The following is a 26,146-nucleotide window of genomic DNA, read 5'->3' as shown; positions in this document are numbered from 1 at the left end:
AACAGATTTATCATGACATAAACTTTCTTGCAATACAGCATTTTGCAAGTAAGATTTGCTGCCAGCTAATGTTCTTAGAGTATTTGCCAGTTATTTTCTGAAAAAATTAAGTCTTCTCATGAAAGTTGTTCAATTATTATCATTTTAAGGCAAATATTTCCTATTTTATCCCAATAATTTTAAAAAAAGCAAAAGAGAAATATTTTATTTCCATATAACCTTTGAAACCACTGAATTGTGTAATCCATTTTTATAGCAAAGAAGGCTTCCTAGTATAAAGCACTGAAAAGAGACTTTATCTTAGAATATACCAATGTTTTATTACCTTTACACTGGATTTATAACACAGCAATACATCAAATTGTTTTTCAATTGCTTTTAAACAATAGCTTACTTATCTTTTGAGCAAGGAAACAAAAGACTGAGCATAGGTGAGAAGATACTGAGCAAAAGTGCAACTAACTGATCTGCACAATAAGAATTACCTACCCTTCATTTTGATTCAGATACTTATAAGCAAGTTTGATCCAAAGCTGAACATTAGAAGGATTCTCAAGTACACTTGCTTCCAAGTTTGTAATGTCATCAGTCTCATTGGTAAAATACCTCACATCATCTGGAGTCACAACAGTATCCAGAGCGGGAACACTTGTTTTGTTTTCTACTGGAGGAGCTAGAAATAAAAGTAATATTTTTTCCACGACTATCATAATATCCATGACTGAAATTATTCCTAAGTGATTCATGTTTATAATAGTTGCAGTCCTGGGTCATGTGATCAGCTTTTGTGACCTTTTGACAAGTAAAGTCAATAGGGAAGCCAGTTTCACTTAACAACTGTTATTAACTTAGCAACTGCAATGATTCACTTGACAACTCAGGCAAGAAAGATTATAAAATGGGGCAAAACTGACTTAACAAATATCTCAGCAACATAAATTTTGGGCTCAATTGTGGTCGTAAGTCGAGGACTACCTATATTTCAGCAAGGCAGGCTGGCATGAGCAACTGCCCTGCCTTCTAAATCAAAATGTGCTACAGGAAAGGCTCATTTAAGTTCCATAGAAAAAGAAACTGAAAAACGTGTTTTCCCAGAAAACTGTTTTACTTTGAAAATGAAAGAGTTAAAGAGAACCAACTCTTGGAAGCAACAATTTTAGTCTGTTCTACTAAAAACCTGACTAAATCTGACTATTTGGTTTTTCTGAGGATGTTAACAGTTGCTGCTGAATAACTGTCATTAATACAAGGATTCTCCCAGAACTGAAGTAACTGAGATATGTATTCTCTGCATCAAATTAGAATCAGCTATCTAAGTTTTTATCTTCCAAGTTGCTTCTTACTTTAACATTCACATATAATTATGAGACAAATTTAAGCATAAGCCAAATAACTATATGAAACATAAATATTTTTCTAAATAATTTTTGGACTGCTGTTTTCTGTTATTACCATATTTAATGGGGCCAGAAGATAATTCCTCTTCATTGCTACTATCACTGTCTGGTGTTTTTTTCAAGTACTTTACCCTCCATTTCCTTTCATCTTTCCAGGTTGTAAATGGAGGGGCTGTCAGTGAAAAGAGAAAGAAGAAAGTTTTGAAAAACAATGAGTTTTTAAAAGAAACTTCTCAAGCAAAATGCAAAATGCATCTTAAAACACCTATCCATTGATATTGTAAAAGTTACTTACTATGGCCCCTGCTTTCATTGACATTGCTAACTAGAAGAACAGCAATTTGATCCATTGCCATGCGATCTTTATTTACCCCAAACAGCTTTTCTATGTATTTTTCTGAAATGAAATGACAATATCGAAGTTTTACACTACAATCAAAAATTTACAAAAGAGTACATTTATACACCTAAGAAGAAATCCACAAAAAATAAATTGGTGAAACTTATTACAATGAAAACAAATGCAAGCAAATTTTTTTATAAATTTAATCTTTAACAGTCACATTATTAAATAATCTTTAACACAATCATATTATTAAATAGCTTACATGAAACTACACTGTGTGCACAATTATAAGGCAAGTTGTATTTTTGAGGATGAATGTTATTAGTGAACAACTACACTGCTCCAAGTCAACTGAAAATGTTAATAAACCTCAAACCTGAATATTTAAGAAAATAAAAATGAGGTTTTGGTTTTCTTAGGAGAGTATGTGTGCACAACTATTGGGCAACTATTAGTATGCAGAATTATTATGCAACTAAATGAAAAACAAAAAAATTCCCATCTCACTCATTTATCTGTTAAAGTGAGAATAAATAAACTCAAAATTTACAAATAAATATTTCTGACATTTCACAAAAAAAATCAGTGACCAATATATCCACCCTTCTTTCTAATAAAAGTCATAAGCCTTCAATTCATTGAATCTGTCAGTTTCTTGATCTGTTGACAATCAACGTTTTGTGCATCAGTAACCACCGCCTCCAAGAAACTCTTCAGAGAGGTTACTGTTTTCCTTCACCGTAAATCTACCATTTTAGAAGGGCCCACAAGTTCTCAATAAGGTTTAGGTCAGGTGAGGAAGGGGGCCATGTCATTATTCTTTTATCTTTAAGGCCTTTACTGGCTATCCATATGCAGTGCAGAGCATTGTCCTGCATAAAAATCATGGTCTTCTTGAATGATGATATGGTCAAAATACTTACTTGCTTAATAATTGTTCATAGTATGTGCTTTATATTTTCATAAATCTTAGTACAAAGTAAACTGGAAGCATTAGAAAGCTATTTGTTTTTTACACATAAAGCAAAAAATGTTGTGATCAGATTTAACAAGTAACATTACAGAACTGAAAAGCTTTATTGATATACCAATAAACACATACCTGTGGCAGTACTTATCTCTTCATCAGTGCTTTTATTTGAACAGCCTATCAAACCTAAATTGTATGAAATGACATCCTCAAATAGTTGTCTCCTGCTAAGAGTGCAGTCTTTCATGTGTTGCCTAAAAGTAAAGAATATACTTTTTACAAAATGTAAGAAAAATTTGTAACACAGTAGCATAATACATGAAAATTTATTTTAATTAACAGTTGAAACTAAACTATCAGAAGTTAAGAACAAAGCTATCTAACAGTGCCTTTTTCTCATAAAGGACACATATTTACATTAACCTTCCTTTGGAATACTCAGCTATATTAAACTATTGTGAGGCATTCAACATTTAAAAATGCCATTCTGATATGATTTTTTACAGCCAGATGGATTTTTTTTTTTACAATCTAGCTGTATGGATTACCTTAATAAGCCAAAATTAAATCCAGTGACAAAACAGATTTTAACACATAAAACACAAATTCTGCAATAAAATGAGCAGTAATAATTCTCAATGTACTCCATCACAAACCAAATGTAACTTTTAGTATAGTTTGGTACAGTTTAGTAAAAAATATAGTATAGGTAATTCTCAACTTACAATCATTCATTTAGTGACCATTCTAAGTTATAATGCAACTGAGAAAAGTGACTTGCAACCATTCCTTGCCCTTACAACCATCACAGCATCCCCGTGGTCACATGATCAAAGTTCACTGCTTGGCAAGTGGCATATATGGTTTTAGTACCCCAGGGTCATGTGATTGCGATTTGTGACCTTCCCAACCAGCTTCCAACAAGCAAAATCAATGAGAAGCCAGATCACTTAATGATCTCATGGTTCACTTAATAACTGCAGTGATTTGCTCAACAACCATGGCAAAAAAGCTGTAAAATGGGGCATGACTTACTTAACAACCAGGTTGTTTAGCAACAGAAATTCTGGTATTGTGATGGTAAGTCAAGGACTACCTGTATAACCTTTTTCTCTATAAGACTTCTTATGCTCAATCAATTTTCTATAAAAGCTGTTTCAAATACACACATATGAATATGAGAGTAATTTATACAGTATTTTGTTACTGTTTAAACATTACAAGCCTGGAGAGTTGTATTGTGGATGAATTTAAAATCTTGGCTATTTCTCTTCTCTTTATATAAATCATATTTTATTTATTGATTACTTTTACATACTATCCATCAAGTAACTCTTGATAGCTTAGATTAAAAAATTAAAAGCTGTAGTATAAAACATTGAAATAAAAAATATTACTATTAAATTTAACAAAATAACTAAGGAAAGAGCAATATACAACAAGATGGAGGCAGAATCTTCTCTTAATTCACTAACCAACCCCAATACTGAATGCCCTGACTGTGACCCCAGTTCATGTATATATATTATATATACCTCCTGTATGTATGTGTGTGTATATATATGGATGGATGGATGAATAGAGAGATAGACAGACAGTAGATCGTTTAAGTATGAATGTACATTCTTCAAGTTAATTTTACAGGCACAAAAAAAACCAAGCATGTTTTAAGAATATGTCACCATATTTTAATAATTCTTAAAACTGCTTATGCTGTTTTTCTTTTGAAAACCTGCTTAAACTAATGACAAATTCATTCAACTCTTCAGGCAATAATCTGCAATACAAATCACTTAATTTAAGATACAAAAGAACTCACCACTGGCAATCATCATCATTGCACGTGCCTGTTAAATCAAAACGGCAAAAACACTGTTTGGGTTCAATCTTATTGCTGTAGGATACTGAGCTGAGGTAAAGTTTTTCTTTTGTTCTAAAATAAGGACTAAACCTAAAAAACATAAGTAAAATCAAATACTCATAATCAAGAAAATAATTTTCAAAGCAAAAATGGAAAAGGTACTAAATTGTATTCAAATTAAAGATAACTGTAGTCATAGCCAGATACCCAAAATATCATTTGTTATTCAGTCCAAAAGGAAGACCAATTGTTCTTGTGCACAGAACCTGTTAACAATGGATTAGCTGAGATTACAACCATTACAAGGAGTTCAGCATCTCTGTAGGTCTCAACTTTTGAAAGTGCATTTGGGAATCAATCCTTATAAACTGTCTTTCCACCTTAGGACAATAGGTATTTTAAATAAATTACAGGTAGTCCTTCACTTATCATCAACTGCTTAGCTACCATTTGAAGTTACATCAGAGTCCCCAATTGGGTACCAAGTTCCAACAGCTGCTCCTCCCCACCACTAGGTAACCATATTTTGTGCATTTGGAAACTGGCCCACATTTACAGCTGTTTGTAGCATCCTGCAGTCAAATGACCATGATTTATGGTTTGGTTTTGTTGCAGAAAAAAAGTATTTACTTCCATTCTGATTTTCAGTAAAAACTCCCAATAGTGAACAATGAGTCTGCTTCCCGATCATGGCATTTACTTCACAATCACGGTGTTTGCTTTTATGATTGCTGCATTTGCTTTTCAAGCACTGCAAAAAAATAGTCATAAAATAGGGTTGATCATGTGATGAGCCACTTTATGACAGTAATTGACAGGTTCCATCACGGCTGCTAGTTGAGGACTACCTGTACTTTTCTCTCTAATCCTTCCCCAATCTCTCTAATAGTGCAGTTAAGCTACATTTTTCCAGAACAACCCAGTTGCTTCTAAGACAACACATATTTTACACCTACCGTATTTTCCGGCGTATAAGATGACTCGGCGTATAAGACAACCCCCAACTTTGGAGAAGATTTGCATGGTTAGAAAGTCATCTTATACACCGGAAAATACGGTATTTTCCGGCGTATAAGACGACTCGGTGTGTAAGATGACCCCCGACTTTGGAGAAAATTTGCATGGTTTAGAAAGTCATCTTATACGCCGGAAAATACGGTACTTTGACAATAGGACATTTTCTGATTACATTAGACATTCCCAACTATGTTCTAAAACAACCCTATTACAGTATCCCACTGATGGCACACAACTTTAACAACTCCATGTTCATACCTGTAAGATTTAAAAACAAGAAGAGGACTACGATATGGTCCAAATGGGTATGGCTTTCCTTCAGTTTGTTTATTTGGAGTTGTGAATTGGTCTATATCTACTGTTATTTCCTAGGAAAGAGAGTATATGTGAGTATATGTTGAAACACTATATGAAGGTCCACACCGTAGTAACTAAAAATGTAATGCATTGGAGCTAAGACTAGAATCTTCCTATTTTTTTTTCAAGGAGAACAGAAATCAAGTAAGACAAGCTAATGAATAGTAGCCTAACTCCTATTTTAAGAATTATTAACTGTAAGCTGAAGCCATCAATTTTCTATTATTTAATATACAACTTACTTGACCACAAACATTTTCTTCATTAGAAATCATAAATGGTGCATTTTTTTCCAAGACTTCTTTCAAGCCATCAGCTTTCACATAAAGATTTTTCAGTTCATCAATATTCAGACCCAAAAATAATTCTGGTCGTTCTAATGTCTTTTTAGAAAGTTTATTTGCAGCTTCTTGCTTGGGAGTGTCCACATGCTTAAAATTAGGTTTAGTAAAAGAATTTGATTCTCTGAAAGACCTTCTTCGCTCTCTACTACAATTGGACAAAATTTCATCATCAAAACAATTCTCTTCAATATCCAAGCTCAATTTGTCTTGTGTAAGATCATGAAGGGAAGGCTGAGGTAGTGCAAATTCAGATTCTTCTTCTACAGAAGGGACAATAGTTAACCGATCCTTACTCTGGTATGCATGGGTCTCTTTTAGTTGCTGAATTTTCAGAGCATACTCATGCTGCAATTGTTGCAGCCTTTTTTTCTCCTGTGCAATCAACTCTGCAGAATGATTCTTTGGGCTTGATGAAGGTGATTTCTCGAGTTTCAATGTTTTGTTTGGCTGCAAAGAAGCAGAGATCTCTCACATGAACTCAATTATGGGCAAGATAAATTAGAAACACTATATTTGAATAACTTCATCATTACAATTTTTAGGGAGTATTTATATGTTCATCAGAAAAGTGCAACATTATGGCATATTTAGAAAGGTTCAACTCAACCATTCTACAATAAGTATATCTACAATGATCCACAGTTTACTGATTACAAGTGTTCATACAAGTGCCTCTTCACTCCAGTCATATGAGAAAGATCTTGTAGTTAGCTTGGGCCAGTCAGGTTTTCAGAACATGTACCAAATGGCTAGCAAGCACAGACCCAAGTCTCCATTTCTCTCATTATACTATGAAGATGTTGGAAGGAACGTAAAAATAAGGAGAGGGGAAAAATTAGAATTTTGCTTACTACAAACCTTCAACATTCATGGACTTACTATAACTTCTTTTTTTTTTCTTTCCATCTATCCTGGCAAGAATGGCAGGCAATACTTTTTGGGCTCTGTTATCTGCTGTATTCTGAGCACCAAACTGTTCTGTTCCTGCTAATTACTGGGCTGTATTGGGTCTGGAACATGTTTTGATACTGGATACATCCCCTCAGGTTTTGTCTCAGTCCCAAGGATAGTAGTAGCAGGGGGGAGATGTAGCCATGTGTATTTTTAAGACATATTATAGAGATAGAGGCAATAAACTGCAAAATAAGCTCAAATCCTCCTTAAAAATTAAGGAAAAGTTGAATGGTTCCTAGGATCACACTAGCCAATATTCAAATTGCAATATTCCTTTCAGTTTTTCACTTACATGTAAAATTTATGGGTATTTTTCTAATAAGTATATTTGTAAATTAATTTTATTCTGTTTCATCTTGTTTTCTGACTTCCAGCCTAGAACAGTAATGACTATTTCAGAACAATAATTCTTAAATTTTGAAAAACAAACTTACTCCAAAATGGCTATGTTCAACTTTTCGTTTTCCGATTTCTTTGCTAGCCAGGGCTTTGGCTCGAGCAAGCTCTTCTCCATATTTTAATGCCAATGCTTTCTTAACAGTTACTCGTTGCTGTACTCTGTGAATCTGAACCATTTAAACATTCTTCAACAAATTCTATATTCCAACCAAAATTTTTAAATTAAGTTTTAAAGTCTCTTAAACACATCTAATAAGATGAACAACTCTTTAAAATATTGCAACATGGCCTTCTTCATATACTTACTTGTTCTTGAAGTTTTTTTAAAAATATCTTATTAGCATTTAGCACTTTTTCTGTTGCTTGCAGCTGCTCATTAAGTTTAGCAATTTTGCTTTCAGCAAGACGAACAGATTCTTTCTTCTTTGCCTCTTGCTGCAGAAGATGTTTTAACACAGATTCATCCTTCATCAAGAGAAGTCTAAAGAGAAAAGTTACATTCTATATAAAAGCTCTGTAATATCAGAACCACTATCAAAAGCAGATGAAATTTACCACATATATTCATGATTTTTTGTTACATTTTCTTTTAATTAACAGACTATGGTTAACAACAGAATATTATAAAACAATAAATTAAGGAGGGAAATCTGTGAAAACTATAAAGAATTGGTACACTGAGATATTGCAATCAAATAATGGTTTTATTTATTTAAATTTATTGGCCACCCAACTTCAAAATCAACACTGCAATCTAAAATTTGTATCTAAGTTAGCAAAAGTTGATCGTGAAAAGATATACAAATCTATAGCACTGAGCTTTACATACATTTACTATATATGTACTGCAATTCCCACCAAATGGGCTAGTGTATTTTTTAGTGGAAAAAAGGGAGTCTCGCAACAAATATTTTTTTAATAATGCAAGTGTGTGTCTATAAACTCCAACACAAAATATATAATCCAAAAAAATATATGTGGAGCGGGATGATACTCTAACTCTTTATCATATCCTATTTATCACAAAATTGTGTTATGGGAAGAACTCTCAAAATGTGTTTACATAATTGCTCAGCTTTTCAACACTTAAGTTATATTAATAAATTAATAATACAGATCATAAAGTATCAAACATATTTAGCATCAAATAGTATTTAAAGTGAAGCATCCAAAATTTAGTGAACAGTACATATGTGTATGGAATTGCTGCATAAAAAAGTATTGCCATTTTTAAAATTCATATATTCATTATAACAGTGGTTCTCAACCTTTCTAATGCCGTGACCCATAATACAGTTCCCCATGTTGTGGGTGACCCCCTAACCACTTATACATCACCGGGTGCCAGGGGCGTGGCCAAAGAAAAGGGGGGGGAAATGGTGGACAGCCTTGTTTGGCGACCCCCGTGAAATGGTCGTTCGACCCCAAATGGGGTCCCGACCCACAGGCTGAGAACCACTGCATTATAATAATACAAATAGTTCCAAAAAGCCATTAAAGCAGCTGTTGGAAGTTGGAATATTCAATTTCTCATAAATTGTTAAAAGTCACGTATTTTTCAGTTTAAAAATAACAGAAACACACAAGCAGAAAGTGCACTGATAACAACTATATAAACAAACTTATTCCAAAGGTTGCAGTAAACTTAACTCCTTTCTCATTAGAGAGATACATGTAGTTAGCAGTAACACTTTGAGCAGAAGGAATTTTACAGAGTATTACTCATGTATAGATTTCCATCTAAGTAGACTATCAGACCATTCACTCCAGCTGCACTGCTCTTCCTCCTTTCCATTAGGAATCTCATCAGCTGGGGTTATGAAACCAATTTCTGTTAGTAAAACTTCATTTTTCTTTTCCTGTTTTTTTCTTGCTCTTAAGTAAATCTTGTAAAAAGACCAGCAAAGGCCAGCTGGTCCAATGAATTAAGGAAGAAAGAACCTTCTAACTTCCTAACATTTGCCACTGGATCAGCCTCCAAAGAAGACATTCCAGAGTCTTCTTTTTAATTTAGAGGAATAAAGAAAAAGGTACAGGAAGATTTTTCATCCATTTTGTTACTGGAATACTCAGTCAAAACTTAGGGGTTGTCTGTGAGTCTTCCAGTCTCTACCTCTACAATCCCAATAAATATCAGGCAGAGCTAATTAGGATGAAAAATATATGAAACTCTAAACTGCAAGATAAATTTAAAAGAATGTATGTAGATTAATGAGAAACAAGTTATGAACATCTGCTCATGAGCACTTATAGACATCATAGAGACAACTTGGTCTAGTGGTGAAGGCATCAGGCTAGAAAGTGGGAGATTGAGTACAAATCCTGCCTTAGCCATGAAAGCCAGCTGGGTGACTCACTCTCTCTCTCTCTCTCTCTCTCTCTCTCCCTCCCTCCCTCCCTCCCTCCAATCCATAGAGATGACATCACAGTGAAAAGACTTACTTGTGCTTTTTCAGTTTTGCCTCTGCATCTGTAACTTGCTTTGTTACCATGGCTATCCTACCAACTCCATCAATTTCAACATCAGAGTTTACTGGAGATGAACTTGTCTTCAAAGGTTCAGCTATTATCAAGCGTTGCTTCTCCCGACTAAAAAGATTTGAAAACCATTTTTTAAAATATTTCAAAGTACAGAAATTCAGAAATCACAAAAAAAATTTCACAGAAAATAGAACAATCTTTGAAAAATAAGCCAATCCCAATTAAATTAAGCTAAAATGACCAAATGAATTTGTTCAAACAAAAAGGGGAATTATTTTAAACAATAATTTGCTTTCTTATTCGTTACAGCATTTATTTATTAAACTTATATGCTACCTATCTCACCAGAGGCAACTCTAGATAGTTTACAGACATATAGTATCATACAGTATATTAAATATACCTGGCAATCTCTTCTTTTAGAAGTCTATACTCCATTTTTTTATCTTCTGGTAATGCCTCAGGGGTTCTTACAGGATTATTTTCTTTTTCTGACTTTAAAGGTGCTTTGGGTTTCGATGCCTGCAACAAAAAGACCCAATAAAGGAAGCTCAGAAGAAAAGTTAATTTGAATTCATTTTTATATGGTATAGCTTTTTCAGGTCTATATACAGTATTTCCCTTCAGCCGTACTTCCTGGGAATTCTAGTCGTTATACTTCCAACATATATTGCGATTACTTGACAATGTGGATTTAGAAGACAAGAAGACAGCAAGATAGCACTAATACTGAGGAAGGGGCCAATAATATTTCAGGGCTCCTTTCCAAAAATACGTTCTGGAAAATTTTGAATGCTTCATTTGTCTCCTACTATGCCAAATCTTTTTGCAGCATATGCCATTCTAGGAACGGTCCAATTCCAAAACTGCCTGTTTCAACCAGATCATCTCTAGAACACCTCAGAGATCTTCAAGTTTGTAAGATACAATTCTGAAAATTGCTCAACTGCAAATATGGTCCAGAAGAAACTGAAAGTTCTATTTCCTGATCAAGGAATTTTCATATTCCCAGTAAGGAATCATAAAAACCAGCCATCTATCATAATCTACAACACAGAACAATGAAAGCAAGTAGTAAAACACAAGAAAAAGTACATACATGCACAACTTATAGTTAAGGGGGGTTTGTCAGAGGTGTTTTTAATAGAGAAGGGGACTAGACAGGGTTGTCCATTGTCACCATTGCTGTTTAACTTTGGAAATATTGTTGATTAAAATCCGAGATTCACAGCAAATAAAAGGAATAGAAATTAATAAGAAAGAATATAAACTAAGAGCTTTTGCAGATGATCTGGTGGTTACCTTATCTCAACCTACTCATTCTGTAATAGAGTTATTACAACTGATATATCAATATGGACGAGTTTCGGGTTTTAAGATTAATAATAATAAGACTAAAATATTGCCTAAAAATATGACTAATTTGGATAAGCAGGTGTTGGTTAATTTGACAGATTTTGAGGTTGTTAATAAGGTAAAATACTTGGGGGTTACTTTATCTGTTTCCAATGCAAAACTGTACAAAAACAATTATGAAAGGCTGTGGGTCACTATACAAAGAGATATGAAAAATTGGGAAAAGTTGCAATTATCTCTTTTGGGAAGAATTGCGGCGATTAAAATGAATGTGTTGCCAAAGTTTCTTTTTTTATTTCAAATGATACCCATTTTAAAGAATAAGGTTAACTTAGATGAATGGCAGAAAGGTATTAGTAAATTTATCTGGGCAGGGAGAAAACCTAGAGTAAAACTTAAAATTATGCAAGATATTCGTGAGAGAGGTGGACTCAAGGTTCCGAATTTGAAGTTGTATTATGATGCAGTGGTTTTAACATTAATAAGTGATTGGGTTAATTTAACAAATGTGGAAATACTCCTCTTGGAGGGTTGGGATTTAATTTTTGGATGGCATGACTATCTAATTTTTAATAAAAAGGTTGATAGGGCTTTCAAATCTCATATTATGAGGACCTCCTTACTTCGGGTTTGGAGGAAATATTATAGAAATGATTCCAAAGGAGGATCAAGATCTTACTTTACCAAAAAATTATAGGCCTATATCTCTTTTAAATGTGGATTATAAGATATTTGTAAAAATTTTGGTAAATAGGCTTATGAGGGTGGCGCATCATCTTGTGCATAAAGATCAATCAGGGTTTATAACAGGAAGGTATATGAAAAATAATGTTAGACAAATTATTAATCTATTAGAATATTTAGACAAGAACAACCAAGTTCCTGCAGGGCTCATATTTTTAGATGCTGAAAAAGCATTTGATCAATTGAATTGGCATTTTATGCTAAGAGTAATGGAAGAAATGAATTTTGGCGAAAAGATATTACAAGCTCTTACGGTAATATATCAAAAACAAATGGCACAACTTATTGTTAATGGAGGTTTGTCGGAGGTTTTTACAATAGAGAAAGGTACTAGACAGGGGTGTCCTTTATCGCCATTGTTGTTTGTTTTAACACTGGAAATATTATTGATCAAAATTCGAGAGTCTCAGGAAATTAAAGGAATAGAAGTTAACAAAAAAGAATATAAGTTGAGAGCTTTTGCGGATGACTTGGTTGTTACTTTGTCGCAACCTGATTATTCTGCAGTAAACTTATTACAGTTGATTCATCATTATGGTTTGGTTTCGGGTTTCAAGATTAATGTAAATAAGACTAAAATCTTACCTAAAAATATGTCTAGTCAGGAGAAGCAGATTTTGGCTAACTTGACGGGTTTTGAGATTGTTAATAAGGTAAAATATTTGGGGGTGATGTTGTCTGTTTCTAATGTAAAATTATTTAAAAATAATTATGAAAGGTTGTGGGTCAGGGTACAGAAGGACTTGAAGAATTGGGAGAAGTTGCAATTATCCCTCATGGGAAGAATTGCAGTGATAAAAATGAATATTCTACCCAAGTTTCTTTTTTTGTTTCAAATGTTACCGATTTTGAAAAATGAGATTAATTTAAGTGAGTGGCAGAAGGGTCTTAATAAATTTATTTGGGCAGGGAAAAAGCCAAGGGTTAAGTTTAAAATTATGCAAGACTTCCGTGAGAGGGGTGGACTTAAGGTACCAAATTTGAAATTATATTACGATGCGGTGGTTTTAACACTAATCAGTGATTGGGTAAATTTGACAAATCCTGAGATACTTCATTTAGAGGGATGGGATTTACTTTATGGGTGGCATGCCTATTTAATATTTAATAAAAAAATGGACTGGGTCTTTAAATCTCATATTTTAAGAATTTCTTTACTTAGGATTTGGAGAAAATATTATAAAAGTGATTTTAAAGTTCCATTATGGGCTATACCTTGGCATGCGATAGAAGGAATAAAAAGAGGAGTAAAAATGGACATGGTGTCTTATAGTCAGTTACTTAGATGGGATGGGCAAAACTGGCAGTTAAGATACGGGAAGATTTAGCGCAAGAAAATATTATTTATTCTTGGTTTCAATATAGGCAACTAGTAGATAAATGGAAGGTGGATTGTAAATTGGGTTTTCTTAGAGAAGATGGAAATCTTATTAAGCAAGTTAAGGATCAAAGACAAACCCATATCAAGAGAATTTATGGGGTATTAGTTGAAATGGACTCAGAAACGGAATTAATTAAAGATTGTATGATTAGATGGGCGCAGAATTTTGGTGTCCCAGTCTCATTGGACATTTGGGAAACCATTTGGGTGAGAAATGTCAAATTTACACAAGCACAGAACCTTAGGGAGAATTTTTATAAAATGTTTTATAGATGGCACCTTGATCCACAAAAAATGTCTCTTATGTACCCTGACGTGCAACCCAAATGTTGGAGATGTGGTTATAAGGATGCTTCCTATTATCATATTTGGTGGTCATGCAGAGAGATAAAAGCATTTTGGATCAAAATATGGTGGAATATCCAGAGAATTTTTAGAAGGAGGGTAAAATTTACTCCGCAATTACTTTTGTTAGGCATTGTTACAGATTGTGATACAAAGGAGGTTGTATTGATGTTAAATTTGATTACAGCCGCTAGGCTGTTAGTAGGACAATATTGGAAGAAGGAATCTTTGCCTACATTGCAGGAATGGTTTCTTAAAGTAGCTTATCTGGCGGAAATGGCAAAGATTTCGGCTTTCTTAAAGCAACAAACGCAAGAGAAGTTCCTTGCTGTTTGGGACAAATGGATAAAATTTATACAATTTAGATTTGGTTTAGAAAATTATCACATAGCTTTTTTATAAGTTTTATTTTTATATATATATATAGATATTTTTTATATATATATATAAATATAAATTTTTTAATTTAATTTTTTATTTTTATTTCTTAATTTTTAATTAAGCCTATATTCTGCTCTGGGAAGCTCAGGGGGGGGAAGGGAGGGTTTTTGTGAGGGGTGGGGGATGGGTTTTTTTTTTTTTTTAATATATGTAATGTTTAGTTTCTTTTTTGTATATGTTGTCTTTTGTTTTGTATTGTTTTTGTCTTTTTGTAAAATTTATAAAACTTTCAATAAAAAAAAAAAAAAAGAAATGATTTTAAAATTCCACTATGGGCTATTCCATGGCATGCGATTGAAGGGATAAGAAAAGGGGTCAGGATGGATAGCGTTTCTTATGCACAATTACTCAGGTGGGATGGTAAAAATTGGCAGTTAAAATCTATGGAAGATTTAGCACAGGAAAATATTATATATTCATGGTTTCACTACAGACAAATAATGGATAGGTGGAAGATAGATCGGAATGTGGGTTTGCTTAGAGAAGATGAGAATCTGTTTAAACAAATAAAAGATCAAAGGCGAACTCACATTAAGAGAATTTATGGGGTCTTAGTAGAATTGAACTCAGAAGCAGAGTTAGTCAAAGAATATATGATTAAATGGGCACAAAACTTTGGTGAACCGGTACTATTAGATACCTGGGAAATTATTTGGGTGAGGAACGTTAAATTTACGCAAGCCCAAAATTTAAGGGAGAACTTTTATAAAATGTTTTATAGATGGCATCTTGATCCACAAAAAATGTCTCGTATGTATCCTGATCTACAGCCTAAATGTTGGAGATGTGGAAGTTTGGATGCTACATATTATCATATTTGGTGGACGTGTAAAAATATAAAAGCTTTTTGGATTAAGATATGGTGGAATATTCAAAGAATTTTTAGAAGGAGGGTAAAATTTACCCCACAATTGTTTTTATTAGGTATTGTTACAGATTGTGATACTAAAGATATCACATTGATGTTAAATTTAATCACAGCTGCAAGGTTGTTAGTAGCACAATGTTGGAAGAAGGAATCTCTGCCTACCTTGCAAGAGTGGCTTTTTAAAGTTTCTTATCTGGCGGAAATGGCAAAGATTTCGGCTTTCCTGAAGGATCAATCTCAAGAGAAGTATGTTGTGGTATGGAGGAAATGGATAGATTTTATACAACACAAGATGGATATTAAAAAATATTATTTAGCTTTTTAATAATTTATATTGAAAAGCCAATTTTCTTGAAAAGCCAAAGTTTTTTTCCCCTTTTTTTTCTTTTTATTATTATTATTTTCTTCTTTCCTCTTTTCTATTTTTTTTATATATATATATATATTACCTTTAATTATTTTATAACTTGTTTAAGTAATGTATTTAGATTTGTTTATAGTTTTATAACTTATATTGAAAAGTTAATTTTCTTTTCATATTTTTTATGTATTTCTTTTTTTTCTGGTATTTATGTTTTTCTTTTTTTTACATATATATTGTTGTTAATTATTTAGTAATTTGTTTAAGTAATATATCTAGATTTATTTATATTTTATACTTTTCTTAAGATTTTTTGAAGAAATTCTAATTAAGCCTATATCCAGCTCTGGGATAGTCGGGGGAGGGAAGGGGAGGGTTGGGGAGGGATGGGGAAAACTGTTTTGTTTTTGTATTGTAAAATCTTATAAATTTTCAATAAAAAAAAAAGAAAAAGTACATACATGAAAAGGACCAATTTTGGCTTTTAAAATACTTTTTAAAATTTAATGCTTGTCACAAAACAGAAGCAGACTGTGGAAGAAGATTCTGAAATTGTTTGCTCTACTTACAGACTCAGAAGAAGAGCTATTTTACAAGATTTTTTTAAAATAAAAATTATCTTACAATGAAAGACAGACAGAGTAAAAATGTGTTTTCTTCAAAAAAAAAAACAACAACATATGACATAATGCCAGCACTCATCCATTTACCTCCACAGTTCTTCTAGCTTCTTTGATCATAGATTCCAGACCTCCAAATTCATTACTAGTAGAATTAGGTTCTGCATCTGATTCACTGTCATCTGAATCATTCAGGGTAACAACAACTGACTTGTGTTTTGGAAGCTGCAGAAATAAAATTATCAGTCAAAGAATATAACTATTTTGACTGAAGATACAAGCAAAATCTAGTATTAATTTTTAATGTATACTGAACTTCAATTTATTAGAGAAGAGCATGTTAACTATTAGCTTTTTTTACAGTAATGTTGACTTTACTTCTTACTGTACACAAATCTGAAATCAGCAATTCCTCAGCTTCCTTATATTATCAATTGAAGGCAGAAAAAACAAAATATTCAATTTTAGCCATTTTCATCATATGACAATGTATAAGACACTTTATGAAGAAATTTAAAAATGTTTTATTACCGTAATGACTGTTCGGGGGGGTCTTGGTACTCTAATAATTTTCGTGTTCTTTATACGAGGTTGACATACAGTATTAATACTGACTGCTGAAAGATTGCTTCTTGGCACAGAATGAGAATTATTGGGAAAAGGTGGAGAAGGTGGACTGTTATTATTTGAGTTTTCCTAAAAAAAAAAATTACAAATCATTGAAATATTGTATTAAAACTATTGTTAAGGTTATATATTTAAATCAATAAACTATACAAGCACATCATGAGTTTCTCCATGTATCAATATGGATAAAGTAATGTATAATTATTTAAAAGTAGGAAACTTATAAACCTTTCATTACCCATTAACTTTGATAATGTCTGCCATTTGACTAAAATCAAATAATCACCCAAATCCCCCACAATATTATTCAATCCTGCTAGATCCAATATAGCATCTTTTCAAACAAAAAGGCATCCGATTCAACAAATATCCAACTATTTTTCAAAAGCACTTTATGGGATTCAGGGACATACAAAAATTGTATTTATCTTATAGGCTTTAAGGGATGAGCAAAAAAAATCTCTGTTTTACAAAAATAAACCCTGAACACTTTGAGGAGATAAGGCTTCTTTCTCATACCACCCAAAATCAGCATGTGATCACACAACACATTCATTGCAGTCAATGTAGGAACAGTAGCAACATGTCCAATATCAGAAGAGCCCCTTCTGTTTTTAAAGCCCTCAGCTACTACTGTGTTTCCCCGAAAATAAGACCTGGTCTTATATTTTTTTGCCCTCCAAAAAAGGAACTGGCCTTATTCTCACATACAGGAGGCAGAGATATGAGGGCCGACGTGAATGGGAGCGCTGTTACCACCAGTCCCACCCTCTCTGTCCCACCATCTGCTGGTGCTACAGCCGTGAAGTGAAGTGAAGCAGGTGGCGTGGGGGTGGAGCTGCTTCCCTCCGCCTGCCAGACACCTGCCAAAGCTGCGCTAGGTAAAGGCCAAAAGCGGTCAGGGGCAGCCCCACTCCTGCCTTGCACAGCTGGTATGAGAGCTGCAGTGCCTGCCAGGGCCCAAAGAGCATGGGGCTGCCCCTGACCCTGGCTACAGCACCCAAAGAGTGCTGGGCTCAGCCTGTAGCCCAGAGCTTGCAGCACCGAGTAGGTGTGCAGGCTGCAGCTCAGCAGCCGGAAGGCGGAGGCACAGGCAGCATGGTTCCACCAGCAGCCACTGGTGAAGGGGCTGTGGCAGGCTGCTGGTGGAGGTGCTCCGGAGGTTGAACGGAAGATCTGGGTTGACTCGCCCCACGCCAGGCAGGAGCAGCCCAGCAGGGCGGCCCAGAGCAGTGCGGCCAGGAGGGCAAAGAGCCCCTGCAAAGCCAGAAGTAGCACGGGTAGCCACTCAGTGGACACACAGCACCAAATGTGACCGAGAAATGTCCCAACAGCATTAGGGCCAGCATGCAGGGCGGGCAGAGACCAGGATGTGCCAAAAGCTTGGCCACAGATGCCGTGAGAACAGTAGCAGAGCTGCGAACAGAGCCAAGGTCAGGTAGGGCAGGTTGTGCAGAAGCTGCACGGCCAGTGCCTGTTGGCCTAGCTAAAGAGCAGCCCAGTCCAGATGCCAATGGCTCCCAGTAGCAGCAGGTGCAACAGGCCCAGCAGCCTGGCCTTGGGGTTTGACAAGTGGCAGCGGTAGCTTCTGAAATCGATCTGGGGAAGAACAGATGGCTAAGGAGGCACTTTCTTCCCTTTCAACCCCTTCTTCAGTCTCTTAAAAAGCCAAGCGGCAATTGCTCGGGGAGAAGGTAAGGGGGGGGGGAAAGAAATCTTCCTCGCCCCATAGGCGCTTCCAATGTCAGCTGGCCAAGCCCACCCCCATCTGGCTGACGATTGTACCATAGCTGAGGATTATTTTCAAGTTAGGGTTTATATTAGGTCAGTGGTTCTTAACCTTTTTAATGCCGCGACCCCCCAACCGGTCGTAAGTCGAGGACTACTCAACCGGTCGTAAGTCGAGGACTACTCAACTGGTGCAGCACCGTTTGCAGAATGGGACTTTTGGCGGGCTCAGCAGGGCAGAGACAGCCTGGACAATTCCTATTGGCTTTTGAAAGCCAATAGAATTAGACTCTATTCAAGAGAGTCTATTCTATTGGCTTTCAAAAGCCAACAGAATAAAAGGGAGTAGCACAGCTAAGGAAAAGGGGGAAAAAATGGCAGACTGCGTTGTTTGGCGACCCCGTGAAATGGTCGTTCGACCCCAAATGGGGTCCTGACCCACAGGTTGAGAACCACTATATTAGGTCCTCCCCAAAAATCAAGCTAGGGTTTACTTTCAGGGTAGGTCTTATTTTCAAGAAAACACAGTAGAAATGCACTGGATTTTCTAACAATTAAAAAAAATTAGAAGGTATTTTTCGTACATTGTAATATTTGCAAAGTAACCACAATGATTATCCCATTCCCACATATTTCTTTCCAGGATGGACAACACTAGCTGAATTTCATTCTTGTTAATCCTTAAAGTGGCCTTTGTGCTCTCTGAGCTTGGCTGCTTCTTTCAGATGTTTCATTACTGAAACTAGGTACCGTCATCAATGCTCAACTAACATTTCTTCTTCCTAGCTAATCTAGCACTGGTGATGTTACCTAGTTTGGCTAATAAAATGTCTGCAAGAAAACAACCAAGTTCGGAGAGCACCAAGGACCCCTCATTTCAACCCTGAGCTACGAATATTCTCCTTTATTGGTAATCTTTTCCCATAGATACATTGTTATACCAATTTGATTCTAAAGCTCCCAATTTGATTCTACTAGGGTTTATAGCAGAGTTCTTTTAAATCCTTAATAAATGGCTGAAGTGCAGAAGATTCTTTAAAATTCAAAATAACTCATCATCATCTTATCTGATTTCTATCATACATCCTACTTTTCACAAAACAAAACAAAATAGTGAAACACATTCTAAGTCAAAATATACTAGGGCTGCCATCTAGTGGCTGTTTTAAAAACCTATTAAATACCTCTGGTTTGAAAGCTCGTTTGTTGGCTAAAGATTTAAGTAGCTCTTCTCGTAGTAACATTTCTTCTTCCTCTTCCTCATCTGCAAACGGAGGTTTTGGGGGCTGTTCGGGTTCTTCAGGTGGAAGAGGAGGAAGAGGTGGTGGAGGTTCCAGAGAGACAGTAGAAATACCCTCCATGTACAATTGGCTAATTGGTGGTAGAGTCTAAAACAAATTTAAAGAAAAAAATACATGTTATTTCTACTCAAGATTCTCCAGTACTATGTGCTTGTCAGCTCACAGATGAATTGCTTTAAGACATCTACATGGGGGTTGCCTTGGAAGATTCAGTAATTGCCCTATCCATTAAGTAGGGATGGTAGAGCTAGGGGTGCAATTTGCTTCTGGTTCCCTATAAAAATGGTGATCCCCTTTAAGATTACAGTTTGGCACCCAGATATTCTCAAGAGTCCACTGTGTGGTTTCCAAGGTAGACCAAGTATTCCCACTTTGCATTAAGTGAAAGATCCCTTCAATCGTTGTTGCCTTTACACTTTGAAATATATTACTTCCAAGATAAGGAACCTTCAAAGACAATGATGAAAGACTTCAGCATAAAGCCATTTTATAGTAGCTATATTTTTCAATTTGTTTTGTTTCAACTATAAGACAATTTGAGTCCCTGAAGGAGTTGGTCTAAAAATATCTTATGTATAAATAAATAAGGGGAGGTGGAATTATATTGCAAAAGTCTGCCATTTTCTTATAGAATTTTAGCAATGTGATCTTGAAGTGTTAGAAAGTTGCAAACTAAATGCTGATCACTCAGCATATGAGAATGTAAAATCAATGTCAAATAATTATTAGTTATATAGTTTTATCAAGCTTTTCTAGCACAACTTGTTATTGTACAATACTGATGATTAGTAGTGCTTTCAAGCAAGGAGAGAACAGAAAAGCTATTTTAAAACTCCTATTATAATGGGTACTTTAAAAAAGAATTCCCAAGATGGCCAAAATGAACATACCAATGCAAAAAATGATACACAAAGAACTTCCATACGTGCATGTAGGAGATATAAAAAAATTGAATTTTCAGGTTTTTCTACTTCAAAAATTTCATCTTGTTTATCACTTACTGAAATCTGTGGTGTAACAGATAGTGAGATTTGTTGAATAGCAGGAGGAAAATATCCAGCAGGACATTCAAAATAAGGAGGCTGTACTGGAGAAGATGCTAGAAAATATTTATTAGAAAAAACTATTGTTACTACAAACTATCATTTATTTAAGGGAATAACTTTATAGCAGAGATCCCCAACCCCTGGTCTAAGGCCTGGAACCAGGCCACACAAGTGGAGGATGAGTATGTGAAGCTCCATTTGCGCAAGCAGCAGGTGCACATGAAACCATCCCCTCTTCCCCTTCTGCCACCAGTCCACGGAGCTGGAAAGGTTGGGGACCACTGCTTTACAGTACTTACTCTAGTCATATACTTTAAATCATGCCATGATGGAGTAAAGAAAATTATAACTATCCAATATAAATGTCACAATTTTAATTCCAAGCTTGAATGAATGCCAGGATTCAATTAAGAATTATTTTTACATGTGCATTATTCAGCTTCATGCTGTAATTCTTCAGTTACATTTCCAAGAGGAGTGAGAGAGAAAAAAAATCTGTCTATCTGTCTATCTATCTGCACAAACCAAACAAAAAGAAATTCTAAAAGTGAATCTTAAATCTGTTCTATAACAACACTAGAATATAGTGGAGGTTCCTCCACAAATGGGGGGCTGGGACTACTTTTTTCCTGCCAATGAAGAGCTGATTTTGTTACCAAAGATGGCTCTCTGATAGCACTTGCTCCCTAGATTGAAATGGTAGCAACTAGGAAAGACCCCAGATGACTCTCAGACGACCATACTACTTTACCTGCAAAGAGAAACTTGGTTGGCTTCAATTCATGATTAGAACAGCCAGAGAATCAGGTCTCCACCTTTTCCTATCAGCTGTTTGGATTTTTAAGGGTTGTCTTCCTTTTAACATATCACTTTTTGAATTTAGTTTTGTTTTTGACCTACATTTTGAATGTTAAACATCTGGTTGAATGCTGAACTATCCTTTACCCCATGCTGTATTATAATGTAATTTTTTAAAAAAATTCTTAGTGGTTTTTTTGAAGTAATGAAACACTTTCATTTTCACTTCATGGCAGTTGATGGCCCAAAGGTTTCTTTTTTCATAATGAAAGTGCTTGAACTGTTATAGTAAGGAATTTGCATTTCACTAGCTTTTACAAGAACTTTGCTGTATTGCTGTATTTATTTCTGAATATTTCTCTGATTCTTTTTTTTCCCCTTGTTTCTTTTATTCACTTTCTGCTATGGGAAAAAGTATCTCAATCTTTCCTGCGGTCAGCTTGTTATGTAACAGACTATTCTTGAAAGGAATTCCCTGTTTTTTTGGACTACGTTAAAAATGAAAATGAAAACATTAAAAGCTTCCTTGGAAGCCTTCAGGAAAATTGCTTAACTTACAAGCTTTCTTTGGATAAAAACCTTAATAAAGCAATAACAATTATATATTAACCTGAAGAAGACATTATATAGACAACAGCAGAATCAGATTTGCAATTGGATGGATTGGCCAAGAGCGTGGCTTGGCCTGCTAAACCTCACTTCGCTATATCAGACAGAACTTCAGCACATAGCATACACCAGGCTGAAGAGGAGCCCTCCTGTAAACCAATCACCAAACTGGGCAGACTCTCCAATAAGCAAAAAACCAATGTGCAGTGCTCCCTTCTCCTTTCAGAATGGGGCGTGTTCCACTGCTGAGAAAGTAAACAAGCAAAACATTTGCAGTGTAGCGAATTTGCAGCATCAAGATCCCACACATGGCAACTGAAACTCACCCAGCTGCTGCCTCAAAGCCATGTTTGTGGACCCTCCACAAGAAAACAGTCCTGGAGAAGAACAACCAACGAGAAAGCAAGCCTACCCCTCGAAGGTGGAAATAGGTAAATGAGGAGGTGGTAATCGAAGGAAGGGAGTGAGGTTAGGATTGCATGCTGGGAAGGCAGGAAGAGAACTGAATAACTGAGATTTTGAAGTGTGGAAAGCTTAGGCCATGCTGAAGGAAAAGGGGAGCGATCCCTGAATTAGATCCGCTAATATTCTAGTCAATAGAACAGTGTAAAAGCTGAAATCACATTCACTGGTCCCCTCGAACTAAGTGGCTTTAGTGCGGTAACAGTATCTTCTATCTCGTTTGTACCATGCAAAACTCCGTAGTTCCTGTGCTTCCCTCCCCGCCTCTGCCTGCTGCTGGTGTCGCCACAGGGCGTGGCAAGGCAGGTGGTGAGGAAGGAGTGTTGCCATGCTGCAGTCCCTGCCTTCCAACCTGGTCTTCCAGCGAGCCTGCCACTCGCCGCCTCACCCGTGATGGCCCTGCCTCCCCCCGCCTCTGCCTGCTGCTTGGAGGGCAAAAAAATAAGACATCCCCCCAAAATAAGCCCTAATGGGTCTTTTGAACAACAACAAAAATAAATTAAGACCCAGGATTATTTTTGGAGAAACACGGTTTGTGTACTTTTATGCACTTATTTTTGTTTTTGTCTTGTTTAGTTCGTTTTTTGCGAGTTTGCATTTTAACTTTTGAATAAAATATTTTACAATATTTAAAATAACTCCACAATATAGTTTATGGCATAATTTAAACAAAACTGATTGGAAGGAATAAAACTGAGGGATTGAAAGAGGAAGATATACAAGCAAGCAGTGCCACAGAAAAATAGTATCTGAATACATCACTCAAACTAAGAAGCTATTTTCAGAACAAAACTGCCTATGAATATACTGAATAGCATAGTTATATATTTTAATACATATCATCTACTACAACAAACAGAGAAAAAAACAATGGAAAAAATAAAACAGCCAACAAAGATCAAACAGAATAGGTGAAGATGAATGGAGAGGCTGGAACCTTGAATGAAAATATTTTATTTCATTTACTGCATAGGTTTCATCAATATATTCTTATATAAACACTTCAGAGTAGTTAAGCTAAGGAAATACTTTTTTTCCAAATCTGTGTATCAAATTATATTGCCTGTTAAATAGTACATGGGGTTCAGAACGCTTGTTATTTATTAGGAAAAAAAAGAAAAAGACCTATGGTTTATTTTTACCAACCAATCAAAATGTGATACAATAGTAGCATTATAGCATTTTTTTTACCTTGGCTTGACATTCCTTAACCTATTTTCTTATCTTATTCATAATTTTTGTGTTTTGCATGACACTTGGTGAAAATGCAAAATTGTTGAGGCATTCCTTTTTTAATTTAAATCAACAAAAAATTTCAGTAGTATTGCATGCAGGAACTAATAATAATTAGTTACATATAGGATGCAAATATAAAAATGGCATTACTAGGAATATAGCATAATCAGCAAAAATTAGTACTTACCAGGTGAGTTAGTTTCACTTTCTGTGTCCATAGCAACTTCATCATAATTGTCATACTGATAAATTCCTCCTGCACTCTCAGTAGATTGCTTATCTAGGGACCTTCTCAAATCTTTATCTGAAGACTAGACAAAGTATATTTATTAATTATATATGAACTTCAAACAATCAAATATATTTTTGCCTTCTTGACTGCTAATAAAACTATCAAAAAACTGCCTGCTTTACTACAAATTGTTTTCAGCAAAAAAGGCTATAATGGTGCTATGCAAATTGGTTTTCTTTTCATATTTTTGCTTACAACTCTCATAAGACCTACTTATAATGGCAGGTAATCAGAGATTATAGATAACAGACCAAAACATCTGAAGGCAATTATATTGCCAAATAACTTTGTATAGGTAGTCCTCACTTAACAACCATAACAGAGCCCAGAATTACTGTTGGAAATTACAGACATTAAATGAGATGCTCACATGAACATTTTGCTGAATGACTACAATCCCAGCTCTCCCAGTTGTGTTCTTTAAGCAGACAGAATGAAAGAGCTGTTTGCCCTCCTTTGGCAGGTTTTGCTCCGTGCATGGAAAGAAACTCCTTCCCTGGGCAAGCTGAATGAGGCTTCGACAGATTCAAGTCCCATTCACCTGCCCTGGAAGGAGTTCCCTTCTATTCCTAGTGTGAAAGAGCAGCTTGCTCTATATGTGGAAGAAAACTCTTTCCCAGGGCAAATGAACGAGGCTTGGTTCTTTGGTTTAGCCTGTCAACACAGCAGTCGTTCTCTTCCCCTCATGTGCAAGACTCAGCTAGATTTTAAGAGTGAAAGAGCTGCCTGTGAGATTCAACACCATACAGGGCAGAGCTCTATGCCAAACAGCTCATGACTATAATTTGCAATTTGCTCTATTCCCTTAATAACCGCGTGGTTTGCTTAAGAACCATGACTCACTTTGTGACCATTGTAAAAATGGTTGTAAAATTGAATTAGGTCACATGGTGACCCAGTTAATAATTACCCCAGCATATGATCAAACTTCTGAGCACAATTTTGTTCTACATTGAAGACTATTTGTAATTCATGTCCTAGAAATAAGCAGCTTTCTGCATAACCTCAACCACTCCCTTGTTCTCTGCCAATCACTGCTTCTCCAGGCCAAGCTACATCTAGTACATCTACTTTTGTTTCATGCATTGGTAGGGCAAGTGGGTGGCCCTTCTCTCCTACCTCTCTCCTACCAAGTGCCTCCGCAGAAGTACACACTGCTTCTCTCTTCTTAACAGGATTATGACCCCACTAATGCCATGAAAAACTGTTAAGAGTAGATAATACAAAAGGCCTTTTGTATCTTGAAGACAAAGCCATGATTGTTAAAAATCAGCATAGCTTTGCCAAAAAATTAACATGTGAGATATATATTGTGTCCTTCTTTAATAAAGTAACAACCTTAGTGAACAAAGAATACTTTGAAAATAATCTACCTCATTTTTAGTAATAATTTACCTCAGTTTCTGACAAGTTTCTGCATGACATTCTCATGACGAGCTGTTAAAGTGAAATATGGTACGGTAGATTCAATACTGGGTGGCTAACCATACTGGCAGCATTAATGACTTTATATTGTTGGAGAGAACTAACTAATGGAGTTCTTCAAGGATATGCCCATATTATTCATTGATCTGAATAATGGAATTGATAGATTACTTATGAAATGTGCAGAAGAGGCATATTTCATGAGATTGGGGTGAACTCCTGCACTGACCCCAGTAAACAAAGATTGGATCACAAAGATCCAAAACACTATGTATACATACTACATACATATACAATATGAATAAAAGCAGATTTAGAATAAATCTAGAAACAGGTGATCCTAGCTTTGAATTCCACCCAGTGAATACTTTTATTCTCTA

General features: G+C 35.3%; 1 protein-coding gene across 3 annotated transcripts in view; it reads right to left on the bottom strand.

The window, feature by feature from the left end:
* Positions 1–26,146, bottom strand: part of ZFC3H1 (zinc finger C3H1-type containing) — a 54,846-nt gene that overhangs the window by 21,246 nt on the left and 7,454 nt on the right. Inside the window, exons 6-22 of one of the 3 annotated variants that reach the window (XM_039344459.1) lie at positions 25,737–25,778; positions 24,237–24,360; positions 20,900–20,997; positions 19,782–19,985; positions 16,774–16,938; positions 16,333–16,467; positions 10,530–10,648; positions 10,088–10,234; positions 7,952–8,126; positions 7,681–7,812; positions 6,191–6,739; positions 5,850–5,959; positions 4,533–4,664; positions 2,846–2,967; positions 1,693–1,794; positions 1,453–1,569; positions 490–673 (exon numbers count right to left, since the gene is read on the bottom strand). In XM_039344459.1, coding sequence (XP_039200393.1) covers positions 490–673; positions 1,453–1,569; positions 1,693–1,794; positions 2,846–2,967; positions 4,533–4,664; positions 5,850–5,959; positions 6,191–6,739; positions 7,681–7,812; positions 7,952–8,126; positions 10,088–10,234; positions 10,530–10,648; positions 16,333–16,467; positions 16,774–16,938; positions 19,782–19,985; positions 20,900–20,997; positions 24,237–24,360; positions 25,737–25,778 — 2,657 coding nt within the window. The remainder of the gene's footprint in view (positions 1–489; positions 674–1,452; positions 1,570–1,692; positions 1,795–2,845; positions 2,968–4,532; positions 4,665–5,849; positions 5,960–6,190; positions 6,740–7,680; positions 7,813–7,951; positions 8,127–10,087; positions 10,235–10,529; positions 10,649–16,332; positions 16,468–16,773; positions 16,939–19,781; positions 19,986–20,899; positions 20,998–24,236; positions 24,361–25,736; positions 25,779–26,146) is intronic. The other 2 variants (XM_039344461.1, XM_039344460.1) reach the window with 2 other exon arrangements.

The sequence above is a fragment of the Crotalus tigris genome, unplaced genomic scaffold (genome assembly GCF_016545835.1).
Source record: "Crotalus tigris isolate CLP2741 ecotype Arizona unplaced genomic scaffold, ASM1654583v1 scf7180000017916.3911339, whole genome shotgun sequence".
Classification (NCBI taxonomy): Eukaryota; Metazoa; Chordata; class Lepidosauria; order Squamata; family Viperidae; genus Crotalus; species Crotalus tigris.
This window is presented reverse-complemented; position numbering and strand designations above follow the sequence as displayed.